Source organism: Mandrillus leucophaeus, unplaced genomic scaffold, assembly GCF_000951045.1.
Source record: "Mandrillus leucophaeus isolate KB7577 unplaced genomic scaffold, Mleu.le_1.0 Scaffold123, whole genome shotgun sequence".
NCBI classification, from domain to species: domain Eukaryota; kingdom Metazoa; phylum Chordata; class Mammalia; order Primates; family Cercopithecidae; genus Mandrillus; species Mandrillus leucophaeus.
This window is the reverse complement of record NW_012100654.1, coordinates 6,459,395-6,472,885: the sequence shown is the minus strand read 5'-3', so window position 1 is coordinate 6,472,885 and position 13,491 is coordinate 6,459,395. Positions and strand designations below refer to the sequence as shown.

At 37.4% G+C, this 13,491-nt stretch overlaps 1 protein-coding gene across 2 annotated transcripts in view; it reads right to left on the bottom strand.

Annotated features, from left to right (window-relative positions):
* The window catches only part of RABL3 (RAB, member of RAS oncogene family-like 3), a 37,716-nt gene that overhangs the window by 21,021 nt on the left and 3,204 nt on the right, over nucleotides 1–13,491 (bottom strand). For both annotated transcript variants that reach the window (XM_011971608.1, XM_011971609.1), the window contains exon 2: nucleotides 11,003–11,094. In XM_011971608.1, the coding sequence (XP_011826998.1) occupies nucleotides 11,003–11,094 (92 nt within the window). The remainder of the gene's footprint in view (nucleotides 1–11,002; nucleotides 11,095–13,491) is intronic.

Genomic DNA, 13,491 nt, shown 5'->3' with positions numbered 1-13,491 from the left:
CCTGTGTCCCTAAGGCTAAATCCTCTCTCTATGCATGAGATCCCATCCCCAGTTTCTTGCTCAAAGATGTAATTCTACCAGTTCTCCCCTCTCTCCCTTATATCATTAAATTTTCCTTCTCAGCTGGATAATCCTCACCACACAATTCAATTCTCAGCATACAAACATGGCATAATTTTCCTCATCTAAAAAAAACTTTCTCTTGACCTCAAGTCCTCTTCCAGCTACCATGCCACTTTCCTTTTCCTTTTCACAGCAAAAGTCCTCCAAAGAGTTGTCTATTCTTAGTGGTAATTCTTTTCTTCACATTATCTTTTGAACTCATTTCTATCAAACTTATGCCCTAATGACCCCAATGAACTACTCCTTGTCAAGGTCACCAATGACCTCCACATTGCTAACTCCAATGGTCAATTAACAGTTTTCATTTTACTCCACCATTTGATCCACCTAGTCACTTCTTGCGTCTTGCAATATTTTTTCACCTGGCTTCTGGGATATCACACTCTTCTAGTTTTCTTCCTATCTCATTGGCTAGTGCTTTTCAGCTTCCATTTGGGTTCTTCTTCTCTCTCTGATTTCTAATTGCTAATGTGTCTCAAGGTTTAGTTCTTCAGTCTCTTTTCTTTTCTATCAATACTTGTTCTTGTGGCAATTTCATCTAAAAGGCAGTTTTATTCTTCCAGTTACTTGGGCCAAAAACTTAAGACTGATCCTTGACTCCTTTCATATTGCATTATTGCATTTGTCAACAAGTTCTGTTGCTTTGAATTTAAAAAAATATGGCAAAAATCTGTTCATTTCTCCCTATCTCCACTATTACCACCCAGGTCAAAGTCTGTATCTCCTTGCCTGAATTGATGTAATGGTCTCTAACCGATCTCCCTACTAGAGGCATCCCCCAACCTCCCTGTTTGTCTTCCATACAGTAGCTAGAGTGATCCTTTTAAAATGCAAGTTATATCATATGCCCTTTTGCTCAAAATCCTCCAATGACTTTCTCACTCACAGTTATCTCCAAAGACTCTCTTTTCCTTATGTCTAGGCTCTACAGGCATTTATTGCCTGTACTGTATAACTATTCAGAAACAAATTATGATATGTGGCAAGCAGATTAAAGTATGCTGGTTCCTGAGTACACATTGGCATCTTCCAATAATTAATTTTTTTTTTTTAAGAAATATACATGCCAGTCTTACTGAAGCAGGACCTTTGGGATTAAATACTAGGCATGTGTATTTTGAACAATTCTCCGAATGATTCTGCTGTAACCCCCTCATTAAGAACTGCTGCTTTTATAGAATGGGACTATTCTGGTATCAGGAGGCCTAGATTCTACTCCTTGATTGCCACTGATTATCCTTGGTATCTTGGAGCCTCAGTTCCTTTGCCTATAAAATGAAAGAGTTGTATTATGTGATTTCTAAAGTATCTACTGGCTTTGACATCATAATTAAAAAAACAAAATCAGTAGTTAAAACAGATGTCATAAAATGCACTAAAACTCACATACTACATTCAACTTAATGCTTTACACTTTTACTTATTCACATTTTTTTCATTCAAATCCTTTTGGCCAAGGAAAAATTTAAATAAATATGCTACTCTATAAACAGCCACATTAACATTAAGAAGACAATTATCAGACTGACATCAAAGACAGTATGACAGAAAAATGAAAACAGCACAGTCACAGCAGCTGAGGACCATTTGGGATAATGGAAATTAATTTTGTATACTACAGTAGAAGGCATCACTATTTTGTTATATGGCAAAAATAACTTATAATATGTGATCATGCCAAGTCAGCAATAAAAAAGTTAAACCAAGCAGAAAAAACACACGTTTCAGCAGATTTCTAAGCAAAACAATGAGAAAAAGCAGTATGAGGTCTTATAAGGAGTAAGTTTTCTGTCATGAAAAAGCTCAGCCACTTCAGTTAAGTCTTTCCGATCCTACGTTCCTTCTGGGCCCAAATCAACCAGAGCACGTTTTGCACTCCTCCTATTTGCTTCCATAGCATCCTACACACCTCTGTCATTTCACTAAGCACACTGTCTTATTTATCTACTGATATCTCTTCTTCTGGGCTCTGAGTGTAAGGGCAGGGACCATGTATTATTCATCCTTTAGCCCTAGAAAATAGCATATCATCTAGCATATATTAGATGCTTAGACAGGTTTGTTAAATACATGAATACATTTTGGATAACTCATCCTCCAGGTTTTTATTATATTCAGTTTATTATTTACCAAATTCCAGTGTTTCTCCAGTACAGTTCCGAGAGCAAACTAAATCAAAACCAATAGGAAGTTTGTTAAAAAATACAGATTCCTGGACTGTCCTTGAAGCTTCTGGGATGGGGCTCAAAAGTCTGTATATTTTTTTTAAGTTCCCTAGGTGATTCTGATACATGATTAAGTTTGGCAACCACTGCAGCACACCATTTTTTTCTCTAAATTATTTCAAGTATTTAATGTTGCCTCCTCTAAAAGACTGTAACTCCTCTGAGAACAGCCACCATCCAATATAAATTTCTAGGCAGCATACCCTCTTAGCCTTGCATTGTACCAAACCTGTTAGCCAGCACCTTTCAGGCTATGCATATTCCCAAGCCAGACTGACTCACTCATCTATATATACTCTTCTCTACCACAAATTACCTTTCCTAGTCAAATCCTTTCCTGTTTCCTTCTGAAATCAGAAGATAAGGTGTCCTCCTTCCTTTCCAACTTAATTAATACTGGCTAAGTTTAACCTAATTCACATGGAAAGAATCCCAATGACTTTAAATCAGTAGCTTACAGCTTGTAGTTATGACATCACATCTTTCATATGTGTGAGTAATCTCCAAGGGAAAGCCTGACATTATAACAAGTATTGCTCTCGACACAGTAAGTAGTACTTTGGTGCTATACTGAGAGCCCAACATGATGGGAGGTAACGCCAAACTATAAGAAGTGTGTTTTATATTTAAAGCAGGTCATTGAGGATCTGATACTTAGAGTCACTGCAGACCTTACAGCTATACAATAAAGGATTTTCTTAACAGGAAGCAACAGTACAGCTGATCATCAAATGGAAAAAGGAATACTCCTCAACAATGCTGCCACTTTGGACCTTCTCATTTATTTAGCTTTTGACTTTTTCTTGAAAACAATATTAAGACCTATGTACATAAGGTTTTGTTTCATTTGAAGAGTTCATTCATTGTAACTTTTAAAATGCAGAAACACATTTAGAAAGAAAATGACACACATCAAGAAAGAACAGTGGATATTGTAGATGCTAATAAGTTTGGTTCAGTATTTGTACCTGCAGAATCATTATTAAAGAGAGGAAGGGAGGTAGGAGGTCTTAGGAGGGAGTTGGTAACAAAGAGAGAAAGGTGAAAAAGACATACTAGGAGAATATACCACAGGAGCAGAAATTAATTTCTCTCATTCACTGCTATACTTCCAGTTCCTTGCACAGTGTCTGATACCAAGGAAGTATGCAACATATGTACTGAAGGAACAAATGAACAAATGAATAGTGTCAAGGTTACTGCTAACTGTCTCTTCCCTTCTGGTTACTGCTCTTTTGCCTTCAGTCAAGCTTAATGTTTTCTATTTTTAAAAGAGCCCTTCACTTTCCCTTCCATTCTGTAATCATTTGCTCCTTTATTTAATGTCTAAACTTTGTGAAAAATTGATTTAAACCTGTCTCTGTTTCCTCTCTGCCAGTCATATCATTTGGTTTCTGCCACAAATATTCCATTGCACTTTCATAGGTCAGCAGAGACTTTATCATCACCATATCCAGTATTTTTTTTCCTCTCTCAGTCCTCATATTGCTACTGTTTCAAACTAAAAATCAATCCCTCTATGAAGTTCTCCTCTCTCTTTGCTCTTGTAGTTCATTTTGGCTATCCTCTTATTTCTTTGATTAGTCTTTCTCTGACCCCTCTTTTCCCATCAACTCTCTAAATATATCCCAAGATTCTCCCCACCTTTTTCTAAATTTTCTCTTTTAGAAATTGAATCAGTTCTAATGGTTCAGGATTATTTCTACAAATATGATTCCAACTCAGAATTGTCTTTTGAGCTTTAGCATTTCATTTCCAGGACAGTTCCAGTTGGCTAGCTCACAGATACCTCCTTTCACCATGTTTGGAACTGAACTTACTATTGTTTCCTTCTTTTTCACCTATAATATGGCCCTCTTCTTGGGGACAGTTCATCTAGACACTTACTCAAGCCACCCATTCAATCATTAGTGTCTAGGATAATTTTACACTTACTTTCTTGAACTATTGTAACACTTATTTTCTATATCAGTGCTGTCCCCATGGAATTTTCTACAGTCATAGAAATGTCCAATACAGGCTGGGTGTGGTGGCTCATGCCTATAATCCCAGCACATTGGGAGGCTGAGGCAGGCAGATCACTTGAGGCCAAGAGTTTGAGACCAGCCTGGTCAACACAGTGAAACCCTGCCTCTACTAAAAATACAAAAATTAGCTGGGCATAGTGGCACGTGCCTATAATCTCAGCTACTCGGGAGGCTGAGGCACAAGAATCTCTTGAGCCTGGGAGGCAGAAGTTGCAGTGAACCGAGATGGTGCCACTGCACCCCAGCCTGGGCAACAAAATGAGACCCTGTTTCAAAAAAATAAAAAAAAAAATAAATAATAAAAAAAAGAAAGAGTGGATGGAATGTCCAATACAGTAACCATTAGCAACATGTGACTACTTAGCAATTGAAATGTGGCTTGTTTAACTGAGGAGCTAAATCTTTAATTTTAGTCCATTTAAATTGCCACATGAGGCTATTGGCTATTATATTGAACAGTATGACAATTTTTTTTTTTTTCTTAATACTGTTCTGGAACAAGAGGCAGTACAGAGTAGTGATCAGGAACACAGGTTCTTGAAGCAGATTGCCTAGGTTTGAATCTCAATTCCATAACTTACTAACTATATGATCCAGGACAAGTCATGTAGCGCCTCTGTGCTTCAACTGCTTCTATGTCAAACGAATAGGGGCACTAATAGTTTCTGCCTCAGAGGGTTGTGAGAATTAAATGAATTAGTATGAAAATGGATGCATAGCCAAAGTAAGCAATAAAAAGTGTCCCACCTCATATGCTTAGTGAAGATAGAGACTATTCCTTTAACTTCTCCCCAGTGCCTGTATATTGATATGCTGTCCAAAGAGGAATTCAATAAACATCAATTGTATGAAATGTGTAAACTAGAGAGTTAAATTACCATTAAAGTGAACTAGAAATGACAAATCAATTTGCTTATTTATAATTTGTGAAAAGATTAAATTTGTTAAGTCTTGTTTTCATAATTAAGAGTAGCCATGCATTTATATTACTCCCATTAGACTTGGGGCAGCGAAGTTAAAGACAGAATGAATGAAGAATACTACAAAATAAAACTTTTCCTTCTTTTCTCTTCAGTTCAGTTGTGAACACCTCTGTACTAAATACTAAATCCAAAATTTTCATAATTACTGAGCACATACATTAAACTCATTAGCTTCACCTGGTACTTAAGATTAAACAATTACATCATCACCGCTATCATCTCTATTTTTAGTTGGCTCTTAATAGATTTGAAGTAAAAGAGGCAACTGTTTCTAAGAGTTTTGAAAAGTGTGTATTCATGAATCTACACTAATTCTGGAGATCCCTTCTCACAGGTTTCACTAAAACAAACACTATAACTGCAATATAAAAGCTGCTACAGGTAACAGTGTTCTCCCAAGTTATTTAGGTAAAGGCTTTATAAGCTTCAGTTATTCTTTCTATAGAAAAGAACTGTTCACTTTATTATAACAACAAAGTGATTTACATGTCTATGACAACTTTCCTTAAGGTTATCATTTAAAAATGCCTCTTACTTATGTTGTCACTCAAGCAATGCATTCTTCTAAAAAAATGGAAGACGTGGCCAGGCATGGTGGCTCACTCCTGTAATCCCAGCATGTTGGGAGGCCGAGGCGGGTGCATCACCTGAGGTCAGGAGTTTGAGACCAGCCTGGCTAACATTGTAAAACACTGCCTCTACTCAAAATACAAAAAAAGTTAGCCAGGCGTGGTGGCACATGCCTGTAATCCCAGTTACTTGGGAGGCTGAGGCAGGAGAATCGCTTGAACCTGGAAGGTGGAGGTTGTAGTAAGCCAAGATCGCACCACTGCACTCCAGCCTGGGCAACAAGAACAAAACTTCATCTCAAAAAAAAAAAAAAAAAAGACAGAAGTCAACAGGCTTAAGATACAATGAACAGTAAAGCAAGTCATTTTCAGCTCTGTCCCATTCTTCCACAATAATACAATTCAGGTAAGACTGTCTTTAAAGGAATCAATTAGTGCCACACTCATTCCAGTAAACCCAGTCACATAATTATATGACATTTGACTTTTTGTTTTGTTTTTGAGACAGAGTCTTGCTCTGTTGCCCAGGCTGAAGTGCAGTGGCCTGATCTCGGCTCACTGCGACCTCCGCCTCCTAGATTCAAGCGATTCTTCTGCCTCAGCCTCCCGAGTAGCTAGGATTACAGGTGTGTGCCAGCACGCCCAGCTAATTTTTGTATTTTTAGTAGAGATGAGATTTCACCATGTTGACCAGGCTGATCTCGAACTCCTGACCTCATGTGATCCAATGACTTTTGGCCTCCCAACGTGCTGGGATTACAGGTGTGACCCACCGCACCCGGCCCCAAAGCAGAAGTTTCTAAAGGGAATTACTTCTAAAACTTGGTCAGCGTCTTGAGAACTAACTAGTAATCTCATGTTGGCCTGCTCTCTGGGACTTTGCACAAAAGCATTCCTTGCAGACAAAATCAAGTCTCCACTCTCACATACAGGGGACTGCTGAGATAAAGTTTCTTTTGGAAACTTTGCCACCAGCTATACTCAAGATATTTATATCCCAGTTATCCTCTGTTACTATATATATTGGGTCCTTAATTGGTCTCTCATATTCTTATTCCCAGACTGCTTTTGCTTCCTCTACCCATCATTAAACTCCTAATTGTTTTCTTCTCCAAATATTTCCACTTTTCTCCTGGAATCTTACTCCACGGTTATAAAATTCCATTATATCCTACCCTCAGTCTCATTCTATTAACAAATCTCTGCTTCTGCCTTGAAAACACAACTTCTTATGTCCTTTCAGATAGATGCTGTTCACTTTTCAAAATTCTAATTACCTTGGAGTTCAGAAAATAGGAAATGCCTTGCTTACTCTCCAAAGCTACTTCTAGTGTGTTATTCCTCTACTCTTATATTAAAAATCTGTCTTCTTTAGATGCTCTGGACCATCAGCTATACTCCCTTCCCTCCTTGTCTTATCGTTAATATGTACTAGCTTCCTATTAGCATCTCATTCTTAGTCTTGTCCCTCTGTTCTATAAGTCCTGTCATTAAACACTTCTATATCCACTTGGTGATCTGATTCCACACCTTACCCAGTATTTCTCAAGCCATTATTCACCTACAACAGAATCATCAAGATGCTTCTTAAAATGCAGATGCTTGGGCACCAATCATAACTCTGAGTCAGAATATCTGGGGGCAAGGCTCAAGAACCAAATAAAAATACTAAGACTGTCAGACTGGTCATCAAAACAAAATTTAGTGTATCTTACTTATAAGAGATATCCCATAAATGTTAGGACACAGAAAGTACGAAAGTTGAAATATGTAAATAAGGTAAACCACACAAGCACTAACTAAAAATAAGTTGGCTTTAACTATTTTAATATCAGACAAAATAGTCTTCAAGGTACAATGTATTACCAGATATAGGGAGGGGCATATTAAAATAATAAAATGTTAAACCCTTTAGGAAGTTCAAACAATCATAAATTAGTACTTATCTAGTAATATAATCTCAAAGTATATAAATGAAAAATGGACAGAATTAAAATGAGGAACAGACGAATTCACACTTATAGTTGGAGATTATATTACTCATTCCTTAGCAATTGATAGAAAAAACAGACCAAAAAAAACCCCCACCCAATAGAGATGGAGAAGATTTAAAAAATGATTACCACATATTTAGAACACTGCACCCAACGATTACATAATATACTTTGTTTTCAAGAGAATATGAAATTTTAATCAAAATTGACCATAAAATTGGACATGGAGCAAATCTCAACAAACTTCAAAGGATGAAAGCATACAGCGTATATTCTCTAAGCACAATGAAAGGTAACTGAAATCAATCATTAAAAGATAATAAACATCGTCAAATGTTTGGAAATTAAGAAGCATATTTAGAGTTATTACAGGACTGCAAGGTTGGTTTAACATTCAAAAAAATTAATCAACATAATTTACCACAGTAATGGAATAAATCAGGAAAATCATGATTATCATGAAGAGGCGACTGGTAAATTCGACATCCATTCATGATACAAACTCTCATTGTAAGAGGAATAGAAGGACATTTCTTTAATCAAATATACCTATAAAAAACCCTCTAGCAAATACTTTACTAAATAGTGTTATACTGAAAATTTCCCATGAGATGGGAATGAAACAAAGATGCTTGTTGGTGCCACTTCTATTCAACATGGTACTGGAGTTTTAGCTAATTCAGTAAGACAAGCGGGAAAGAAAACCAAGACAAGAGGTGAACAACATGAATAGAATGCATGCTGGGTGGGGATAGGAAAAAGGAGTAGGGCAGAAGGCAGGGAAGGGGCAGAAAATTGGACTAAAGTTCAATCACAACTTCACATTGTAAAGCACTAGACCATAACTTCCCTCTTACTAAGCTTCTCTGATCCTTCCTACAAACCTGTAGACTCAATAAAGCACATATTATTGACCCTGTTTTCCAGATGATGTAACTATGCCTCAAAGAGGTAAACTGATTAGTCTAAGGTCACTCTTTCAGAAGTGAAGGGCAATTGACTCAGGAGGTGAGGGTTTAAATCTAAGTTTCTTTTCAATATGTCATGCTCTTTCACAGAATGGGAGCTAGAAAAATCCAAAGGGAAAATTTGTTCAGAACTTGCTATTGGGTCTCTCAAACCTAAATAAAGTTGCCACTGAATTTAGGAATATGGTTGGCCAAAATGACACAAAATAGGTCAGCTCCTACTTCAAACTTACAGAAATGCTATAAAAATATTTTGAGACAGAAAGACTAGACAGAGGAGAGACAGAGAAGACTAGCTCAAGAGAAAGTTAGGAGAAAGGAAGGAATATCCCCAAATGCTAGAAATGAAGAAAAAACTTAAAATCAGAGTGAGAAGTGGGAACTGGCATAGATTCAGATATAGCTTCAGGGCTGGTGCCTGGAGTCTTAATGCCCATCCAGGAATAGCAGACCTGTTTTCCAGCGTTCAAGGCAAAAGTATATGTGGATGAGTGATGAAGACTAGACTGTAGTTGCCTTTTTGAAATCTGGACCTTTGATGAGCTGCCCTTCGAAAAGAGAGGTGGAAAAACATTGTCCACAGGCTCAGGGAAATGGCAAAACTTTCAGTCAGGGGCCTCAGACAGAAGGTAGAGATAAGATAAATGGTCCACAAGAAATGGAAACTACAGGTCTGTGCTGCAATCAGATGCTGGGGGAATTTACATTACCTAGATTTACATTATCTGAGCTGAGAAACTGAAATCCTTAGGGTCTTCGCAATGACAGAAATGAAAAGGCACTGTATAGGGATACTTTCACAATATAGCATACAGCACTTCCAAAGGGAGAGGAAAAAAATCCTGTTGAAGATGTGATCATCTTAAAGAATTACAAGCCATACAAGGAGATACATTTCCATGAAGCAGAGTAGCATATATAGCAAGAAGCATAGCTACCTCTCCTCCAGAAAAAAATAACTATGTTAGAAATGATTAAAATAAAAAAACAGACATCATAATGAAGGATCAGGACATTTTGGAAAATTTTTACATTTTAAAAAGAACTAAAAGGAACATCTAGAAATTAAAAAGTATAGGTACTTGGGATGAAAAACAGTGTAGATATATTAAAAAGCAGATTAGATATAATTGAAGAGATTCTTAGTTAACTGGAAGGCAGATATGAGTACACCATCCAGAAGGCAGCAAGGAGAAATGTTAACAGTTATGAAGAACAAAAATCTCATAGAAAGCCAAGAGGAAGGGATAGAAGAAATGAGGGAAGACAGATAATGACTTAAAATTCTGAAGAATAAAGACATGAGAACCATGACTACTTCTGAATAGGATGAATAAAAACGAACCTACACCTAGATACAGGTTAGCAAAACAACGAAATATCAAAGATTAAAAAAACACAAAAAATATTTTAAAAGCAACCAAAGAAGAAATTACCTTAAAAAGGAATAATAATTAGGCTGATGGAAGATTTCTAATCAGCAGCAATGTAAATCAGAGCTATGGAACAATAGTTTCAAAGAACAGAAGGAAAATAACTATCAATCTAGCCAACTACGTTGCCTTCCCTATGTTTCTTAACATAAAGGAGAGAGGTGTGCCAGCAGATGAGAGACTTGTCAGAACTAGCTGGCATTAGCAAGGACCAATGATATCTGGGAAGATATTTAATTTAATTAAAACTATACCTAATTCCTAAACACAAGATGGAACAAATGACCCAGACATGAAGCTCCAGGAGCTTTTGCCTTTGCATTATATTTCTAGCTGAAAGCTGGCCGTCTTAATAGCACAAGCTTAGACAGAGTTATTTACAGAGGATGCTATGTGAACTCTAGATAAATAGCATAGTGATTAAAACTGAAGTCTGTGGCATCAAACTGTTCAAATCTTGACTTTGCCTTAGTTTCTGCACCTATACATCTCAGTTTTAAAAAGGTGAAATAAGAAGAGACATGTAAAGCAACTGGCATAGTACCTGGCACATAGTATGAATGTAACAAATTCTAGCTATTGCTATTAATCTTGACCATAGTACTGTAATTTGATCATGTAACCAGAAGCAGTTATCTTTAGTACAATTATTGAAAAACTAAAATATAAAAGACACATACTCTGACATCCACTGAGCAGCCCACAGTCCATGATGGATTTCCCAGTACTTGATTTTGGCATAGAAGATGGACTAATGAAGATTTCCCAACACCTGTAAGAGATACAAGAACTCTAGTCATGTAAGAGACGATGCTGAAATCTGTTTTGGAACGAGTAAGACTAATACTACACAGGAATAATGTTAAGTAAAGCATAGTTGTTAGAATGCCATACCAACAATATAAGCTTCACTGAATAAAGTGAAGATGGTAAAAGGCAGTGGTTCTCTCAAATTTAGTATCAGAATCACCCAGAGGGTGGGTTAAAACATGGAATGCTGGGCTCCACCCCCATACTTTCTGATTTAGAGGGTCTGTCTTGGGGACCAAGATTTCTAACAAGTTCCCAAGTGATACTGATACTGGTCCAGGAGTCTCACTTTGAGAACCACTGGTCTAGGGCAATTTCATATTAATGAATCCCTTTCCTTTTGAATGATTTAATCAATTTAGCCTATTTTAGAATTGCAGAATCTCAACAGATCTTAGAAGTAATCCCTCTCTCCTTCACACCAACACTGAGGTCCCCTCCATGGCATCCTGTTAGAGGGTCTTCGGTCTTCCAGACTGAGCTTGAATACTGTCAGTGAGAGGGATTCACCATTTCACAATTCTAAATTTAGACACTCCAGTTCTCCCACATGGTGATTTAAAAAAAGCAGCCAATCACTTAGCCCAGACTTAGCTTTTGGAAAAAAGATCAACTCCCTCTTCTACATCATGTCCCTTTAAGTCACCATTTGATCTTCTTTTCGATTTCTTGGCCTTAGGGAAACCTAGTTATTAATGCTAAGGATAGCATTCAGAGATTTGTATCAAGAGGAAAGGGAATGAGCTCTTCCTCTACATCCACGTGTGGAGTCACTCACGCATTAACAGCATTTTTGGGGTTCCATTATGACAAACATGGTTGGTATTTTTACAAATCACTAGTTTTATCAAAAATTTAGATCATCTCTTTGATCCTACTGTGTATGAACCTATTGTTTATGTTAATTTTTATTATTAAAAGTTACATTTACAACCTAGAAAGTATGCACAAATGAAGGCCAGGCACAGTGGCTCACATCTGTACTCCCAGTGCTTTGGGAGGCTGAGGCAGGAGGATCACTTGAGCCCAGGGGTTTGCGACTAGCCTGGGCAACATAGCAAGACTGCATCTCTACAAAAAATAAATATTAAAGAAATTAGCTAGGCACGGTGGCCTGCGTCTGTAGTCCTAGCTACTCAGCAGGCTGAGGCAGATGATCCCTTGAGCTCAGGAGTTGGAGGTTGCAGTGAGCTATGATCACACTGATGTACTCCAGCCTGGATGACAGAGTGAGACCCTGTCTCTCTAAAAAAAAAAAAAAAAAAAAAAAAAACACCTTAAGACTACTGTCAACATGAAGGTTTATTTAATTCCACATGAAAAGTTTTTCTATGAGCAGGTGGTTATTGTGATTATATACACAGTATACTTAAAAACAATAAAACAACATAAGCCTCTGCTTCCATAGCTTGTTCTATCTGGAATATCCTACCCATCCTCTCCTTTCCCTCCCCTCCCACATTGGCCTGGTGAATTTACCTTTGGAGACTCAGCATCATTCTAGTTATAAAGTATTTTCTGACCCCACACAGGGAGAACTAAGCATAACATCCACTATCCTCTGGGTCTCCACTGTACCCTGTACATTTTCCTACAGAGCACTTAAAATACATTATCATATGTGTTTGTTTATAGGTTTTATCAACTCTATTTAATTTTAAGTTCCTTGAGGGTTCTCATGCATCTTTTTTATCTTCAGTACTTAGATCAGAACCTTAATTAGAATTTATTGACTAAAAGTTTCCATATTATTCCAAAATCTTCATAAACATTTAAAGTATCTCCATAGTACTTCAAAGAGTAGACATAAAAATTTACTTAACCATTCTTTCATTATTAGATATTTAGGGTGTTTTGAAATTTTTGATATGCTAGTGAAAGGTTATTTCTGTTCAAACCTTTGTTTAAAATTAAAATTATGTCCTTAGTATACCTTCCCAGAAGTAAACTCAGTACTTAAAAGGAAACATTTGAAGTTCTAGATATGTATTGACAAATAACTTCATGGGGTTATGCTGCCATCAGCCATACACTTGAGCCTGCAGGTCTTGTTGCACCTCAACAGTAACATGTAGTTGGTTTTTCATCTTTGTTAACCTGATAAAGGAATAAAAGAGACATCTTGGCCAGGCGCTTTGGCTCACGCCTGTAATCCCAGCACTTTGGGAGGCTGAGGCAGGCAGATCATGAGGTCAGGAGCTCGAGATCAGCCTGGCCAACATGGTGAAGCCTGTCTCTACTAAAAATACAAAAATTAGCCGGGCGTGGTGGTGGGCACCTGTAAGCCCAGCAACTTGGGAGGCTGAGGCAGGAGAACTGCTTTAACCCAGGAGGTGGAGGCTGCAGTGAGCTGAGATCG